Source organism: Trichosurus vulpecula, chromosome 2 (assembly GCF_011100635.1).
Source record: "Trichosurus vulpecula isolate mTriVul1 chromosome 2, mTriVul1.pri, whole genome shotgun sequence".
Classification (NCBI taxonomy): domain Eukaryota; kingdom Metazoa; phylum Chordata; class Mammalia; order Diprotodontia; family Phalangeridae; genus Trichosurus; species Trichosurus vulpecula.
Window position 1 is genome coordinate 436,672,400 of NC_050574.1, and position 14,623 is coordinate 436,687,022.

Genomic DNA, 14,623 nt, shown 5'->3' on the forward strand with positions numbered 1-14,623 from the left:
CAGGAAGACATCTTCATGACAGCCATCTTCAAGTACCTGAAGACTTGTCATGTAAAGGAGGGATCAGTCTAATTCTTTTTGGCTCCAAGAACAATATTATGTCTTTTCTCTCTCATTTATTTAAGCTGTATTTTAAAGTTTTTTTTTAAATAGACTATGACATTTAACAGTAAATCTTCAGGATGGGTTAACCATCAGGAAGTTCTTCACACTTACATGCAAAAAGGTGAATATTGAGAAAAAAAGTCTGACCACATGCAGCACATAGTCATCGTGCAGGTTTCAAGCAATTTAGCAAAGAAATGAACATGGAGAAATATACACATGTTTAAGAAGACCAGTTAATTAAATGTGATAATTATTAATAAGGCAAACTGATCTTAAAAATGAGGTATGATTTCTTGATTACTAACTGAAAGTCAACCTACACTGAGAAAAACTGAAAGTCTATCTACTAAGCAGTGTTATACTGTATGACTAGTTTGTGATTTCTTTCTAGTTTCTAATATTCTGGAGGCATCATTAGTACAAACTATCAGTTTACAATTCTGGTATCCAAATTAATAATTTTGTTCTTAAACCATGGTTCAATACTTAATCTAAACAAAAGTATTAGAATTAGTGAAAATAGCAAATTTCATAGCTTTTCATCAGCTTCCTCTGATACCAGATTCAACTTTGTCTTACGAATGAAACATCTGTTTATTCCGGGTTTTTATGTAGCTGGCTTGATGGAGGGATAAACAGCATTTTGTCTATCTTCTTTCTTACGTTGCAATGCTCAAGCCTCTGACCTAAAGGCATATAATAGGCGGGGGGTAAGTGATGTGAGGTCACTGTCTGCTCCATGACTATTGGATCAACTGAACCTGTATTCAAACTTCAGTAATCTACATTACTGAACAGCAGCAGGGAAGCTGAAATACTAAGGAGCTTAAAGGTAATTTACATTTGATTTGGGAAGGTATTACAGATAGAATTACTTCTAATTATACTATTTCTGGGCCTCATAAGATGGCCCACAGTGACTGTTCTTTGTGAAGTAACACGCCTAATAGAAGCCTCCACCAATTTTTGCCCTTGTGGAACTTCTCTAGGATAAAATCTTGCTATTTTGATATTTACCATCTGATGTAACTGGGTTTGAACGCAATGTAAGAAAATGTTTGAATGTGACAATATTACAAAGGCCTATGTGTTGTTTCCCTCTTTTTTCAGAGGGGGATGCAAGGAGATTTAGGGGTAACTATTAAACTCTACAATCTCCCCATGTAAATTGTGTTAATGTTTTTATTTCATATGTAACTGCTTTTGCAAGAGTTATTTTTTTCTTTCTTTCTATTTATGTTTTCCCTTGACTACTATTTAAATGAGTTTGCATTACCTGGGCATACAGAGATGGATGGTATGGAAAGAAGTTAGCTTAAAGGAGAACTTCTAGGTTCAAAAACTGCTACAGAAAATGTACAACATAGATAAATCTATACACAGATAAATGAAGGCTTTTTGTGGATTGCGTTTAAGTTGCTGCTCTTTAGTCATTTTCAGTGCTGTCCAACTCTTCATGAACCTTTTGGGGGTTTTCTTGGCAAAGATATTAAGGTAGCTTGCCATTTCTTTTTCCAGCTCTCATTTTACAGATAAGGAAACTGAGGCAAAAGGGTCACACAACTAGTAAGTGAGGCCGAATTTGAACTCAGGTCTTCTGGAATCCAGGCCCAGCACTCTATCCACTGTGTCACCTAGATGCCCATTTAACCTGCAGAACTCCAACAGATGTGGGGAGACATTCAGCAGCCATTTGGCCTGTGAGTGGCATTTTAACTACCTTCTGAATGTCATTATTAACAGCGTGACAATACTGGAGGACACTGATATAGTTAAGAAAAGACCTCTGCCTTCAAAGAGCTTTCATTTTAATTGGGGATACACAATTATTAAATTTAGAACTGTCTGTTTACAGGCATATGTTTTATTTAATTATTGGGGGTGAGGAGGAGTCAGAGACCCTGAGAATAGACCAACATTTGGTTTAAGGAACTGATAACTGATTGAAAGTGGGATGGTTTTGAAGGTTTTTCTCAAACTTACCTCCAGCAACAAGTCCAGACTCTCCTAACTGAATAGCTACTCCAAAGCCTCCAAGTTTAACCGGTGCTGAGTTTTCTTTTGAGGCAAGAAGGACACAGTGTGGCTAAAAGGAAAACGAAAGAAATGCTTATCTTTTAGATTTCAGTACAATCTGCTCACAGAATTGAGTGAAACAACAATATGCTAGTGGGTTCAAATTTTCACATAAAGAGATTTCATCTTTTCCTTCATGGCGGCCATTGGCCTTTCTATACTTAGATTTTCATTACTTGCTGTATTTTCCAAAGACTTGCCTGTCATAGCCCAGATTCTTCAGGAATTCTCTGCTCCCAACATTAGGATCACTGTGTAACTAATTTGAAATCACAGACATTCATGAAAGGCAGTCAACTTTTCTCCCTTTCCACACAGCACTCTCTCCCTTGGGTGATATTCTAGGATTTTAAAAGAATAATATGCTTCATTTTTCCAGTCAAAATATTCCTTGAAATTCCATCATTTGCTGGTCTAAAGGACAGTCATTTTTGGTGGTCTAATTTTATAAAAATGTCCCTTTTCACTTTGGGAAGATCAAAGTGGTTGTTTCTCATTCTTCCCTCTGCTATCACCTCAAGCATAAAACATTCAACTTTAGAACAGAACAGAGGTATGATCAAATATATACATATGTACACAATGTAATATAATACATAGATTTTTAAATAATCAGTTAGACTAGCCAATAAATTTAGCTTTGACTGGTGATATACGTAGCTAGTATACTCTAATCCTTACACTGCAGCATTAACTTCATATTTGTAGGTAATATCTTTTACGCCTACTTAGATTTGCGGCGAAGACAAAAGGAAGTCTTATGGACAAAACGGAGAACTGTACAAGTTACTGAAACATAAAAAGGAATGCTAAAGTGGAAGCTGTAACACGTTGCTAAAAAGGAAGAGAAACAAAAGAAAAGGTAGAATGTAAGAAAGGGTAAAGTCTGAAAAGCCAAAAAAGGAAAAAAAAAGGTAACATGCAAAAAGGGAAACATTCTTTGGACTCAATAATGAGAAGGATCAATAAAACATTAGCTTTTATTATATAATAATCACAATAATAATAATAGGTAACATGTATACAGCACTTTACAAACATCATTGCATTTTATCCTTTTAACACCCTTAAGAGGTAGCATCATCTCAATTTATATCCCATTTTCTCAAATGCCTGGCTCACCTATTTCTCTGCTTATAGGAAGGAAGGAAGAAAAAAAGCATTTATTAGGCATCCGTGTTCCAGGACTTATGCTCAGGGTTCATTTATCTCATTTGTTCCTCACCACCACCCTGGGAGGCAGTGCCCCATTTTATTGTTGAAGAAACTGAGGCACACAGAGGTTAAGTGACTCTTCAAGGTCACTTAGCTACTAAGAGTCTAAGGCCAGGTCTGAACTCAGGTTTTCTTGACTCCTTCAATTGCACCACCCTGCTGTCACTAACGGAAAGATAAACACCAGGAATGGATGAAACCAAATAGGATAATGAGTTCATTCCCTATTTTCTAATTCTTTCTTAATTCCTCCTTTACCCCTTAAAAACTGGGGAAGGGTAGAAGGGAAAAAAATAAAGTAGATAGTACAGGCAGAAGGCAGTTTTCCTATCTTTCCTGGTTGGAAAATATTGGCTACTTTAAGAAGTACATCAGCTCCTCTCCCTCACCAAGCCTATTGGCAACACCTAAAAGCAGGGAGAGCCGGCTTTTTATTGGCTGGTGTTTTAGGGACTAGCCATGCCAGTAGCATCGGGGCAGCTGGACAATGTAGTGGGTAAAGCACTGGACTTCTGATCAGAGAGACCTGAGAGAGCCAGGCAAACCATTTAACCTCTCTGCCTCAGATTCCTCAGCTGTGAAATGGTGATAGTAGCTCCAATTTCACAGGGCTGCTGTGAAGATCAAATGAGATAATATATGTAAACCTTCTAAATAACAGTCATGATGGCTGTTGTGCCAAGAGAATGTGAGTAGGGAGGGGCAAGGTCAGATATTATGTGAGATATTTTTCTTCCAGATACATTTCCTCTAGAAAGTATGTGATATCTGTAAAGGCTTAGCACAGAACCTGGGCCATAGTAGGCACTTAATAAATGACTGTGCTTTCTATGGGCCAAGTTTTGTGCTAAGTACTTTATAGGTATCATATTAAAGTATATAAATAAAATAAACTAGAGAATCAGTAAATTAACATTATGTGTTAGAAGGCCAGCAAGTGCTTTGTCTATAACAGCACTTTCTGATTCATTCATTCATTGTTACTGATTATCCATATCAGAGTCCTAATGAAGGATATGAGGGGAAGGAAAACAGACTGACAGAAAGCAAAGAAAAGAAAGCGGCGAGAGGACAACAAAAGACAGGGATAGGCAACATAGAGTTTAGGTAGACTAGAAAAACAGTTATGCTGGAGGAAAAGGAACAAGTACTTATTAAGTGCTTACTCTGTGCTAGGCATTATGTGAAGCACTTTACAAATATCTCACTTGATTCTCACAACAACACTAGGAGGTAGGTATTAATCTTACAGTCATATTACAGTTGGGGAAACTGAGGCAGAGGTTAAGCCCTTAGCACATTGCCTAGCACATAGTAGGTGTTTAATAAGTGTTTACTGACTGAGAGGTTCAGTGGCTGGTCCAGAGTGACACAGCTAGCAATTGTGTGAGGCCTGAAAAAGACTAATACTAATTTTACTCAAAGACTGATGACTGATGTGACTCCAATCTAAAAGCAACACAGAAACTAGCATTACTACTACAAAACCACTGTTAGAATTTTGAGAACTTGGAAGGTAAGTGAAGATAACAAAACAGAACAGAAATATTATGTTAAAAAGCAATGACCTAAAAATTTTAGATAAGAAATTTAGCTTATACACTAGCAAACTGGTGATACCTTTTTTAAAATAAAACCTAACTTTCTAATCTGATTATTGTACTCTTTCCTTAAGAGTCTTCAAGATGACTTTGCATAGTGGGTCTCCTGGTAAGCATTCCTGAACTCCTGCTATGATAATTGCTATCTTAGAATTGTGCAGAGATCTCACGTGATGGGAAAAGAAAACTGATATTGCGAGAGCAAGAAATATCTGATGTACAACCCATACGGTCCACTGTTATCTATAGAACTGGGAGGAGGGGGCAGAGAAAAGTTTCCAGCATGCTGGGTAGGCCTGCTATGGAAGATGCGTGAGAGGACATGGATAAGTCAGACAGGATTAAGAGGACATGGATAGTTTGTAATTTGCATCACTGAGAGGAATACTCATATTTATAAGGTCACAGATCTATCAAAGCATGTAATTATTACCCAAAAAGTTAAGCTATTTATATGTGATTTTGTAAACAATATACTAGTAAGATTAGCATAGCCACGAAGAACAAATTTTTATTTGGCTATGTGACTAGGGAAAATTTTAATTTAAGAGTTTTAAATTAGCAAGTTAAGCTTTGAAGTTAACAAAGAGAATTATTTTTATATTTATATGTAAACTAGGAAACTCTGGAAACCACCAAGAGTGCTATATAAAAGCCACAGAAATAATTAGAATGAGTTTAAGATTATTTCACCTGAAAAAGACAAGGCTCCAAGGTGATAACACCCCAATATAAACAACAATAGCTAGCTATTCTTCATCTGCACTGACGACAGAAAAGAAGAAACGTTTCTACTGCAATAAGGTAGATTTTGCATATACCCTCTAACACTGGGATAGATTTAGTGTGACACTATTTAAAGGGGGACAGAAATACCCATTAAGGTCTCTACCAACCCCGAGATTCTAAGATTTTTAATGAATAAGATCAAATTCCCACCCCCCAAAAAGGGCAGTGTCTGATGAAACTGACATGTTTAAGGACCAGGCATATAAGTATATAATTATACAAATTAAGAGCACATATATAAAACAAAAACATTTTCTTTTATGGCCCAGCAAAACAAACTTCTGAAGTCCCAGGTCTGTTCATTATAGAACCCTTAAAAAAAAGTATCCTCACACATGCAACCCCGACCAATTGCTTCACCAACGGAAGGAGGAACACATAAAGCTAAATAGCTATAAAGGAAGTTCAAACCACTTTAGCTAAGGAAGCATTTGGTTTAACTCCTGTTAGTACTGGAGGATTGCTAGAAATGACTAAACTGTGAGTATTTCCTTTGATTTTAGATAATAAAGATTTTCATCTAAGTTTTATTTAACTAATGATAAAAACTGCATTTAATTCATGGTAATGTTACTTTACTATAATAATATTTTGGTTTTAGATAAAAGATGCTAATTTGGTTAAATTTTATCTCTACTTTAAAATACAAAAATATAAATTATGCCCATTTTCATTTAGTTATGTTAAGAATATTAGGAAAATGAAGGCATCAAAACCTTGAGATTAATATTATAAAAATGGTAACATTGTTGATATAGTATAGTTCAAAAAATACTAAATATAATTTTTTTGTTCAAATCAATGGATTTTTATGGAGAGTGTAGCTTCAATGACCAATCATTATCAAGTTATTCTGGGTGGCATAGTTGAAGGAGGTATGGTATGAAGATGGATGTTTAAATCTTTAGCTCTTCAATTTACACGCTAGCCTCTGGGCTCTAGTTTTCTCATCTGCAAAATGAAAGCACTGAACTAGACAACCTCAAAAGTAGCTTTCATCTCTAAAATCATATGATTCCCAAGTTAAAACTAAAATCTATTTTGGAAATGTCTTCTATCATTACCGCAAAAGGCATATATGTTCTCATGTATTATTATGAACTGTAATCAGGATGTACACAGGAGTGTTTCTACAAATCTATAGAAACTGCATTTTGTAAATATCCATTGGTCTAAAGCTATAGCTGTGTCCACATCTACACTGTCCAGACCACCATATTTTAACTGAAACAGAATTAGCACTATGTATGATGTTTGCTTTTATTTTTAATCCTTTGTGTTCAGGAAAAACCATGTGAACATATAACACTGCAGTTTCTTAAGAAGTTAAGCCTGGATACTATACTATATAATTTTAGAGGTCTCCTAATCTAATTATTCCTTTGGGAGGGTAATAGAGCCTCTACAGAAATATGCCAATTCTTCACTAATATTGTGAAAAAAATATTCTCTCTCTGTCACACACACACATACACACAGACATAGAGTTACAATTAAACAAGTTTTCTTCGATTTCCTTTATCTCATTGCTGATACCAAATTAGTGGGCTTATACATAAAATGCATGACAGAAAAACAACAAAATAATACTAAAGTATAGTAGCTGCACATGTCAGTTACTATATAGCAACAGTCATAAAACTAGCAGATAGTTTTGATATTTTTGTTCTCAACCAAATTGTTTAATTGTCTCTATTAGGAGCTCAACCTGTCCTGCCCCTCACCAGTCCAAAAAAAGCATTCTAAAACTCCCAAGTGCTAACAGTTCAGTTTCTTCCACATCTCACCTCACCAAATTTATAAAAACAAAAGTGTCAATACAGACATAACCTACTAATTTGCTGATTATTAATCGACTTCATCTATATAACACATACATGGCTAGCAGTCACAATTCTGACTATTTGTGAGTCAACTATGTACCAATTTCATTATTTTAAGAATCAACTGTAGTAACTTTAAAACTGAAATAAATGACAGTAACAAGTATTTGCTGTTAAGACTTTTCAAACCAATGCGCCTTTCCTTAGCTCCTGGTTAGGAAGGCAAGGAGATGGGTTCATGTTAAACAGTTTATGTGAGAGTTTATTAACTAAAAGTCTCCTAACTTCAAAAATAAGCACTGGAAATGGGTTTGAGTGGATGTGTTGAGTTACTTGATGTTTTCTAAATAGTTAATGAAGTCTTAACTATGGAATGTTATGCACTAGTAACTAGTCTCAGTCCTAATCATTCTCGACCTCTCTGTACCATGATGTCAACCAACCCCTTCTACTAAATCTCTCAGATATTTTCACTTCCTTAATTTATTTTGTTTTTGTGAGATTGGAAAGAAGGAAACAAGCACTTATTAAGTGCTTATGATGCAGGCACAAGTACAAGTACTTGCTAGGAATACAAAGGGCATACACAAAGGGATACACAGTTCCTGGTCTGATGGAGCTTACATTTTAAGGGGTCAGACCACATGTAAACAATAATGGAAATACATAGTATGGAGTCAAGACCAATGTTCAAGTCCTCCCTCTGACACATACTTCCTATTTAAGGTTCTAAGTTGAATACAAGGTGCTGGGCTGCATTGGTAGAGGGAATTTATTTTCTCATCCAAAAGTTCCTAATATCAATGAAATCACAGATCCAGTCCACATCCCTATATTTTGTATTTTCTTATCTGTGTATGTTATCCCCCTTCCTCTAGTATACAACATAAACTCCTTCAACGTAAGTTCTGTTCTGTTCTTGTCATGACATTACCAGTGCTATGTATAGTGTCTGGCACAGTGAAGCATTTGGTGCTTATTGAATTGAACTAAAAATTAGTATATAATCCTGGAGTCATTCTTGACTCTTCTCTCTCTCTTTCTCCCACTGCTAAATCTCATTGCTTCTTCAGACTCTCAATTATCTCTAACCTAGACTTTTACAACATCTTCTAAATTGGACTTCTAGCCCTTAGTCTCCTTCCTCTACAATCCACGCCAAAATAATCTTCCTTAAATCTTCACATGTCCATCCCCTGGATCAAGAAACTTCCATGACTTCCTAATATCTCTAGAATAAAATACGAACCTTTCTCTTTGGAATTTAAACCTTTTCAGAGTCTGGTTTCAGCTACCTCTGTGGTCTGATTGTTTATCATTCTGCATTCACACGCTCTTCATTCCTGACAAAACAGCCTGCTTACTGTTTTCTGAACTAGGCACATCATCTCCTGAATCATTCCTTTTCACAAGCTATCCCATCCCTATGCCTGGAACAACCTTTGTTACTTCTGCCTCTTACAATCCTTAGTTTCCTTGAAGGCTATGTTGATGAGGCATTTTCCTAGGGAAAAACCTTTCCTTACTCCCTAAGTACTTATGTGTGTACGTGAAATGTGTGTATATGTATGTGTACACATGTGTATACACACACAAATGAACTGCTTCTTTTTTATATGTTGTATTCCTGCTCCCACTTCCTCTTAGAATGGAAACCCCTTAAGGAAGGACTAGTTTTCACTGTCTTACAGCCCTAATGACCAACAAAATGCATTGTCCATAGTAGGCACAAAAGGGCTTGGTAAATAGAATTTTTACTCTGATATTTATTTATTTCTGAGAACACACAAAAATGTTATTGTATTTTACTTATCTAGTATAGTGGGCAAGAAGCCTATCACAGGGAAATTGCTATAGCAATGAGATTAATCTCCTTTCAGAAAAAAGAATTCTGCCATAGTCTATTCTTGGAAACATGATAGCTTAGATGAAACTGATGAAATGTCTTCTAGCTAAGTCGAAATATTTGAATGACACAAAAGTTAACATTTCTAGAGAAAACATGATCTCATAAAAATCAATTACACCTCACCTTATGCAAAAGACATACTGAAAAGTTTCATGTAAATAAGAAAATATTTTAAATGCACTGGGGAGCCTGGCTATTTAAAGGTATTTTATGTTCAATGTTTTTGTAAACTACATAGTCAGCCTCAGACTTGTGTGTAAAAATTAATTTTCATTAATTAAATTAAATTTATTAATCAGATGAAATGAAACTGTATACTTTTCAATTACATACTAATCTTTTAAATGACTAAATGGTAGAAGTACTGTCATCTGGGCAGATTGTCCCCCTCCTTCTCCCTGATTTTTTAGTAACCAATTTATGTCCTTTTTTTATCTAACCAATCACTCTGGCCCATGTTGATTTTTATTTTTTACTTTCCTAAATTTCTCTTTTTTTTTTGGTCTTATAAATTTAGCTTGGCTTGATGCAAATTTTGTGGTTGTAAATCTATGTAAAATGTAGTTTCTATCCCATATGTAAATTAGTTTCTCCTCCATATTTTTGGATTCTTTACTTTTGGCCTGAATTCGTTTGCTAGGATACAATAGTATTATAGTAGGATGCTCAGTGCATACAGGACACTTAGGGAATAGTCCTTAGTGACAAACTCTGTTACCACTAAAACAAGAAATTTAGTCTCCATATAATCTTTTAGGTGAATGCATCTCCTTTCTTAGTCTAATTTGCTGCACCTTGACCCATGTCACACCTATGGGTGTACTCTGAGGGCTCTTTCTTAGGACTTTTTTCTCTTTTCTCTGTGTACTCTCTCAGTTGGTGATCTTATCAACTGCCAAGTGTTTAATTATCATCTCTTTGCAGATCATTTCCAGATCTATAAATCCTTTCTTCTGTGATCTAGTCCCACATTACAGTCTGTCCATTAGACATTTCAAACTGCATGTTCCATCTCACACTAAACCTGCCCAGAACAAATCTCACTACCTTTTTGCCTTCTTCTGACCTTCTCTACCATGGTCAAGGCCACATCCATTCTTTCAGTCACTCCAGGCTCACAATCTCAGCTGCATCTTCACCTTCACTTACCCCAGTTACTCTACTAGCTGCCAGATACTGTTTCTCTCTCCATCATGTAACTCCTGCCTTCCCTTGCACAGTCACCATCCCAGCTCAGCATGCCCGCTCTTGCCTGGGCTGCCTCCATAGACTTCCAATAGTCTCCCTGCCTCAGGTCTTGCCTTTCTCTAATTCACCTTCCACCTAGCCACCAAACTGAATGTCCTAAAGTGTAGAGCCGACTGTGGCACTTCTCCTACTCAACAAACTTGAATTGCTTCTTATCTAAAAGCACATATAAACTCCTCTGTTACTCACAGTAGTCCTTCTATTCATTCCTCCCCTACCCACACCAACTACATTGTCCTACTTCCTCATACACATTGCTCCATCTTCCCTCTTCCCACTAGCTCTTTCCCCATCCTTTCCTTACTCTCCACCAGTTATTAGTGCCTTCCCAAGCTAAGGTCACCTTGTATGTATTTTGCATGTACCTTCTACCTGTTTATGGTACTAGTGTCTCCTCCATTAGAATGGGAGCTCCACGAGGACAGAGGTTGGCACGATGCCTGACACATTATAAGTGCTTAATAAGTGTTTGTTGATTGACCTAGTAATAAGATTTTATTCACTAGCCGAGATGTAGCTCAGCTGTTACTGTCATTCAGCTGTTTTTCAGTCATGTTTGATTCTTCATGACCCGATCTGGGGTTTTCTTGGCAAAGGTACTCCTGGAGTGGTTTGCCATTTCCTTCTTTTAATGCATTTTATAGATGAGGAAACTGAGGCAAAGAGTAAAGTGACTTGCCTGGGGACATACAGCTAGAGTGTTTGAGGCCAGATTTAAACTCAGGAAGACAAGTCTTCCTGACTCCAGGCCCAGCAGTCTGTAGACTATGGCGCCACCTGGAGGTATTCAAAATTATTGGATTACATGGATACTCTCCCATGTACACTATGACGCAAGGCTTGGATTATAGGCACTATAATTGGGGATGGTAAGCTTTTCGTAATTTGTGAAGCACACTTCAGGTGCTCAACAAGTATTTCATTCAATTATCAATTATTTATCACTTATTAAATGCTTTTAACACTTACTACAATACTTTGCTAGTGATGGAAGGAGATACAAACATACTTAAGACATGGCCCTGAACTCATGGACTTCACCACTGAGCAAAATCAAATCATGGTGCTAATAAGAATGGAAAAAGCTAAGTCCAGGTAACATACTGTACCTTAGGGTTAAATCAACATTTTGATTACACTATCTAATTTTTTGCTAATGGAATAATTAGAACCTAATAACTGAGACCTGGCAATTCTGTTGCCCTTCGTGGTTCTACCTCCACCTTTTTCCTCAATTAAACACTTTAAAGTAACAACTAAGACAAAATGCCAAACATACACTACCATCAGAAGAAAAGTTATAATGGGAAGTGTTGAATGTATTTATCTGGTTGTATTGCTGATGGAACAAATGTTACTTAAACAGACAAGTGGTCCTAATGAGTAAAGAAGTATCAAAGGTAAGCTTTATGATAAGGTCTGAAAATGAAACTTTTTCAAAAAATGTACTTTGGCCTATAGCAGGTATGACTTTAAATTACCAAATGATTTTATTGCTTGCATTTCGTCGTAGGTATAATCTGAAAGCATGAAAACTTCACTCAAGAAAAACACTGGATCACTTTTGCTTTCCATATCCATATAGAAGAGAAGTTTCAATGACTTCAACTTCCACTCATTCCCTTCCTTGCTCTTCCTTTGGAAACATCTTCATGAATAACCAAAGTAGCCAATGCCAAAATGACTCATCAGAGACACCAAATGCTACCACCTGCCCTATGAATGAACAATTATTGTCTGCTGTTTTAACAATTTTCTACTCCGTTATTTTTATTGTGGGATTGGTTGGAAACATTATAGCTCTTTATGTATTTTTGGGAATCCACCGAAAAAGGAATTCTATTCAGATTTACCTGCTTAATGTAGCCATTGCGGATCTCCTACTCATCTTTTGCCTCCCCTTCCGAATATTTTATCACCTTAACAAAAACATCTGGACACTGGGTGTAATTCTCTGCAAGACAGTGGGAACACTATTCTACATGAATATGTATATCAGCATTATTCTTTTGGGTTTGATCAGTTTGGATCGTTATATAAAAATTAATCGGTCTAACCACCAGCATAAAGCATTAACAACTAAGCAAAGCATTTACATTTGTTGTACAGTATGGGCAGTAGCTATAACTGGATTTTTAACTATGATCATTTCAACACTTAGGAAAGGAGGACATAATTCTACAATGTGCTTCCATTACAGAGATAAGCATAATGAAAAAGGGGAAGCAATTTTTAACTATATCATAGTGATTGTGTTTTGGTTAATTTTTCTTCTACTAATCCTTTCCTATGTTAAGATTGCCAGTTATCTTTTGAGGATTTCCAAAAGGAGAGTTAATTTCCCTAATTCTGGAAAATACCATACCACAGCACGTAATTCCTTTATTGTGCTAATTATTTTCACTATATGTTTTGTTCCTTATCACGCTTTTAGATTCATTTATATCACATCACAGCTGAAGACAACACCTTGTTACTGGAAGGAGATTTTCCACAAAATCAATGAGATTATGCTTGTACTCTCATCTTTTAACAGCTGCTTAGATCCAGTTATGTATTTTTTGATGTCTAGCAACATCCGCAAAATTATATACCAACTTCTCTCAAGAAGATTTCAAGGTGAATCAAGCAGAAGTGAAAGTACTTCAGAATTTAGAAATGCAAGCCATTCTCCACATGATACTTCTATTAGTGTGAAGTTCAATCAACATTTAAGAGTACTCTGAGATGAATGTATTACAAAGAATTATGGATCATTGCCTTTTACCAAAACCATTTACTAACAATGATGAGTCCTACAAGTGTTAGAGAACTATCAAATTCAGTACTGATGTTTCTAGCATTACCAAAAAAAAAAAAAAAAGACAAAACCCAAAATCCAAAGCAGTATTCACTGATTTTTTTTTTTGTAAATATAGCATGCTGTGTTTCATTTACTTGACTTGTCAAATAATATGCTGAAGAAGCAGAAAAGGTCATAGTTATTGCTATGTGATTTTAAATCTATGATATTCTAGGCTATGATCTTTTAAAAAGTAAAAGTATTTACATTTGTAAAAATAGACTGCAAAAGTATTTACTGGAATTTATGACCTTAATAACAAATCGAAGAAAATCGTAGTTCCCAAAACTAGTAAACTAGTGTTGGTATATGTTGCACACTATTTAAATAGTGTTCAATGAATAGAAGGGATAAATGTCTTAGATTACACTTCAGGTTGACGGAAATGTGCCACTATTCAAAAATCTGTCATGTATTTGTCAAATTCATACATTCATGCCCTTTCTAAAAAAAAGTAAAATGTGAGATTTTCTAGTTTCTATAAACATAATGTATATGGCTGTGGTGGATGACTTGGTACTTCGCAAAATAAATATTTTTTAAAAAAATATACCCCCCTCAATGATACCATTTATTCCTCAACTACATGGTGACATAAAACTATGTAAGGAATAAATTCTAAAGCTCTTTGTCCATGTTATCTAACAATATGCAAACAACTTCACAAAAGCAACTCCTGTGATACAACTGAAAGTAGTAAAAACTGAGACTACATTTAAAAAGCAAATGAATCTGGACACAAAATAATCTGGTTTCTAAATCAAATGAACTTGTTCAAGAGTCTCTGGGAGAGAGATTATAGGAACTAATTATATCATACTACAACTACACCTTAATTATAAGGAAAGAAAAGGAACTCAATATGCTCAAGGATTAAGGAACAGCTGAATAAACTATATTACATAAATATAATGGACTACTGCTGTGTCATAAGATGCAACAAACATGAAGAAAACAAAATGTAAAATTTATACGAAGTGTTGAATGAATCGCAAAACCTCAATGCAAAAAA

At 35.6% G+C, this 14,623-nt stretch overlaps 2 protein-coding genes across 10 annotated transcripts in view; one reads left to right on the forward strand and one right to left on the reverse strand.

Moving 5' to 3' along the window:
* The window catches only part of CASK (calcium/calmodulin dependent serine protein kinase), a 410,968-nt gene that overhangs the window by 168,010 nt on the left and 228,335 nt on the right, over positions 1 to 14,623 (reverse strand). For all 9 annotated transcript variants that reach the window (XM_036744928.1, XM_036744934.1, XM_036744933.1 and 6 more), the window contains one exon: positions 2,092 to 2,194. In XM_036744928.1, coding sequence (XP_036600823.1) covers positions 2,092 to 2,194 — 103 coding nt within the window. The remainder of the gene's footprint in view (positions 1 to 2,091; positions 2,195 to 14,623) is intronic.
* Positions 6,197 to 14,161, forward strand: GPR34 (G protein-coupled receptor 34). Its single transcript, XM_036744936.1, has 2 exons — positions 6,197 to 6,269; positions 12,283 to 14,161. Exon 2 carries the CDS (start codon positions 12,368 to 12,370, stop codon positions 13,493 to 13,495), a length of 1,128 nt encoding a protein of 375 aa, XP_036600831.1. The 5' UTR covers positions 6,197 to 6,269; positions 12,283 to 12,367; the 3' UTR covers positions 13,496 to 14,161.